The following is a 4,236-nucleotide window of genomic DNA, read 5'->3' as shown; positions in this document are numbered from 1 at the left end:
CCAGCTGTAAAGCTTAGAGGGCAAGATGCTTGGGGCAGATCTGTGTCCTGCCAGGACTCCCACAGCAGGTGATGTCATGACGAGTGCCAGCCATTTCTCTAGTGCTTCTCCTGAATCAGCTCGTGGAGCCTCACCATTCCCGATGACTCGAGGGCTCTCTTCGTGCCCAGAAGTTCAGGAACTTGGCCAAGGTCGCACATCGGGGCAGCAGAGCTGCAACTCAGACCCAGACAGCCGGTTCTACACCCCACCCTTCTGTCTGTGATATCACTGACCTGCGACTTTTCTTTAAATAATTCACTTGTAAAGGGTGAACAACGGCTAAGCCTCATCCTAAACTGTGACGTCAGTATTTTAATTGAGATGGACAGAGAGATGGATGGGTGAGCTGGGCTCGGAGCCAGGGGCCGGGGGACTCCCAGCTGTGCTCACTCTCCAGGGCTCCCTCCTCCCCCACCACACGCACAGAAGGGGGCAGGGACAGGACTTGCAGGAGGGACCCTTCCGTGCACCCTACGGGAAGTAGGGCAAAGAGGAAGCTTTGGGACCTCTCAGTAGACTGCCCTGGGCTGGGGGCTGAGGGCGGAGCCGGAGGGTGTGAGTGTCCTGGGTGAGGACCAGCTGGGACCTTCTGGCCCATGGCCAGGAGCCCTCCCCTCCTCGGATCTCATCACCACTCCCCACCCCCAGATAGGGGCCTCCCCACAAGCCTGTGTCCATCCCAGCACCGCCCCCCAGACCCTCAGTGTCTTGGGGGTGAGGTAAGGGGCTGGACCACCCCCAGGACATAGGTCTCAGGGGCCCCTGACCCCTAGCCCTGGGGAGGGTGTCCAGGGCTGCTTCGAATGTCCCCACCCCACCCCAGCCCATCCCCCTCTCCAAGTAGCCAAGCTCCTGCAGCCTGCTTAAATTTTATTGAAGGTGGAGCTGGAGTGGGGGGGCCCAGAACCACAGGGCCCTCCCCCCAGCTTCCCCAGCGTGGGTTTCACTGCATGTGGGATGGCCAATGGCCAAGGCTCGATCCTGGGACTTCGGACACAGCTCAGTAGCCCGCATCCCTGCAAGCATCCAAGACACCCGCCTCAGCTCCAGCCCCACCCCTGCACAGACTCAGCAGATGGGGACAGGGCAAGCCCACAGCCCCCTCCCAGGCAAATGGGGTCCCGGGATAAAGATGCTCTGTGGGCGGGGCGGGAACATTACCCCCAGCTCAGGCCTCTCCTGGCCAGCTCCACCTGGGCCAGGCGGTGGTCACTCAGCACCTGCACCCGGGTGATGGCGGCCAGCGGCCTGTGGCGGTGGGAGAACTGCAGCACCTTGTGCTCCTGGGCGTGGACGTGGAAGTGCTCCGCATCCGAGCTGACCTCCATCTGTGGGCGGGAGGCCAGTGACCCACGGCCCACTGGGCCTGCGACCTGCTCCTGCACTGAGCTCCAAGAGCTCTGAGCCCAGGAAGCATAGCCGGGGGCCCAGGGTTCCCTCAGCACGTGGAACCCCCGTCATGCAGGCCCGCCCCATGGGAGTTCTGAGTCCCCAGCTGGGAGTCCCTCCATCTCTGCTCAGAGGGGTGGCTGGCGGCCAGGGGGTGGGCATCCTGTTGCACCCCCCCAGACCCAGCAGTGAGACTCCCGCACTGGCCCTTTTACCCGTAAGCATCTCTAATAAGCCCCCTTCCCCAGGGGCTCCCGGTGGGGACAGCAGTGCTGCTGGAAGCCAGGGATACAGGGAGCCCTAGATGCTACACAGCATCCTTCCCACAAAGCAGCAGGTGGCCCTGATGTGTCCACAGGCACCCCAACCCCCGCCTCCCTGCCCCTCCCCCAAGGGCCTCCCCCACCCCACCCCATGGGTTCCCCTACCTCCCAAGGGCCTTGCCCCACTCCCGTCACCTCAAAGGGCTCCCCGAGCACCAGCGGGAAGATTTTGGACACCTCCTCCTGGCCCCAGTGGCCGCCCTGGAAGGTGTTGGCCACGATGGTGGCACTGGAGAACCGGGGCTTGATGTGGAAGACGATGTCCCCTGTCTCAGACAGGAAGTTGATCTCAAACCTGGGGGCATCATGAGGTTCGTGAGAGCAGCAGACAGCTGGGCGGTCACCCACCCAAGGCCAAGGAGGGGACCCTGGGGAGGGCGATGTCCCTTACTTGTCCTCTCCAGAGTCAGAGTGTCCCTGGACTAGCAGGTTCCAGCCCGGGGCCAGGCCCCCTGCATAGAAGGCTTCAAACTGTAGGCAAAAGACGGATAGAGGGCCCTGTGTCTGTGGCGTCCTCCCCCTCTGGTTCCCCACTTGCCCAGGAGTCCCCCAAAGTGCACGCGCTTTGCCCGGACCCTGGCCCTCTGAGCAGCATTCCCTCTCAGCCTGGGGGTCTCGTGGGAGGGCAGCTCTGTGGGGAGGGGCACAGCTGACTGGGGGACCCTCCCCGCTGGCCCTGCTCCCTTCTCCCCAAGTCCAGGTCTCACCCACCTGCAGTGCCATCTCTCCAGCTTCTGCTGGGAGCAGCGCGAGCCTGGGGATATAGGCGGGCCGGGCTGGGCGGGGGCTCGGGAGCCGCACCCCAGGGGTGGCTGATGAGGTCACTGTGCCTTTCCCTGCCCCCACCTCTCCCTCCATCCTCAGCCTCTCGCCCTCCCCCACCAGCAGGTCCTCCATTCTTGCTCCAGGGACAGGGTGGCCGCCTCCCCACCCCCATTGCCTCGGGGCCTGTCTGCCTCTCAAAGTTCACCTCACATCTTAGGATCCTTCAGGCACCTGGGAAAGCAGCTTCTCCCCCATTCTTGAGGGAAGGGCGTGGCCAAGGCAGCCCCCCGCCTCCAGGATCTCAGGGACCCACACCCTCCCATGTGGTCAAGCGAGGAGGTGCGGTGGTGGGGGAGGCCTACCAGGCCTGCCTGGCCTTCGGGGCTGTCAGACCACCTGGTGCCTCCAGCCTGTGCCCCCGGCCCAGCGCAGCCCAGCCTCCCCCTGCTGCCCTGCTCCAGAGGCTCAGCTGGCCCCAAGGGGCAGAGCTGGGATTAGGCTGGGCCGCTGCGGTCAGCGCATTCCAGGACGCTGGCGGGTGGACAAGATGGGGGAGGGCCTTTCCCACAGCCCCTCTTCTCTCCTGGCCTGGCTCCTGGGCCCCGGCGCGGGGGAGGGGGCCAGGCTGGGGCCCTCAGGGAGCGTGTGGCGGAGACAGGCAGAGTCTCCCCAGGCTTTGGGGGCAGCCGTGGGGGCCTCTTGGCTGGACTGTCCGGGGGGCCGACCCAGAGAGGAGCCAGGGCGGCTCAGGGAGCACCGGGGCTGCTGTGCGCGGCGAGCGTGTGCGGTGAGCAGGTGGGTGAGTGTGTAAGGGTGCAGGTGACGGGGGGGGGCGGGGGGGCACGCGGGGCTGGTGAGCGTGGGACCGGGTGGCTGGGGAAACGCAGTGTGTGCGAAGTGCGCCCACGGCCGTGGGAGGGGTCACGTCCGAGGTAAGCGCGTGCGCTGCAGGTGCCACTGCTCTTTCCCTGCCCAGCGAGCCTCGGCGGGGTGGGCATGCATCTGGCCCCCCGGGGCCTGAGGGGTGCTCGGCCAGGATTGCCAGCCCTGCGTAACCCCACCACTCCCCTCGGGCCATTCTTCCCTCCAGCCCCTGGTGCGTGCCACCTGGCCTCTCCACCTGTGCTGGTGACAGGCATGTGCCTGTCATTCTTGATGAGGGGAGTGATGCGAAGGCCAAGGCCGGGAAGGGCAGTTTCGTCCTCCCCGGCAGGCACGGGACGGGGCTGGCTGGGCCTGCAGGGGGCAGCCCTGGGCAGCGGAGGTGAGGCTGCCTGCTATGGCTTCCAGCCTCAGACACCAGCCGGCCTGCATGCACGTCCCTGTCCCAACCCAGTGTGGCCATCCTGGGGACCGAAGGCTGCAGACCCTTCCCCCCTGCCTCTCCCCAAGGATCACAGAGAGGGGAGCCCCTGCCACAGTGGCCCAGCAGGAGGGTGAGACCCCTTGCTGCCTCTGCACCTCCCTGTACCGTCTCCTGTCCAGCTGCTAGGTGGGGACGTGGAGCCTGGACTCTGGGTACAGCACTGGCCGGTGCCCAGGGCCCAGTGAGGGGCAGAGCAGGCCTCCAACCGGCTGGGCGACCCGGAGCTAGTAGCCTCTGGGCCGCAGTCCTCCCAGCTGCACGCGACAGTTCTGTTCCCTGTGCCTGTCTCCTGGGCGGGGGAGGGTGGCCCGGGGTGGCCACAGCCCTGGCTGGATGCAGCAACCTGGGCTG

The 4,236-nt window shown here is 66.1% G+C and overlaps 1 protein-coding gene across 1 annotated transcript; it reads right to left on the bottom strand.

The window, feature by feature from the left end:
* Window positions 1-1,199: 1,199 nt before the first annotated feature.
* GRIFIN (galectin-related inter-fiber protein) lies at window positions 1,200-2,651 on the bottom strand (the record flags this gene model as incomplete). The annotated part of the gene is made up of 4 exons (XM_081255191.1): window positions 1,200-1,370; window positions 1,890-2,049; window positions 2,146-2,225; window positions 2,466-2,651. 4 exons carry the CDS (start codon window positions 2,649-2,651, stop codon window positions 1,200-1,202), a joined length of 597 nt encoding a protein of 198 aa, XP_081111317.1.
* Window positions 2,652-4,236: the final 1,585 nt, after the last annotated feature.

Source organism: Mesoplodon bidens, assembly GCF_964165515.1.
Source record: "Mesoplodon bidens genome assembly, chromosome: 15".
Classification (NCBI taxonomy): domain Eukaryota; kingdom Metazoa; phylum Chordata; class Mammalia; order Artiodactyla; family Ziphiidae; genus Mesoplodon; species Mesoplodon bidens.
The sequence above is the reverse complement of the archived record's forward strand: the minus strand, read 5'-3'. Positions and strand labels throughout refer to the sequence as shown.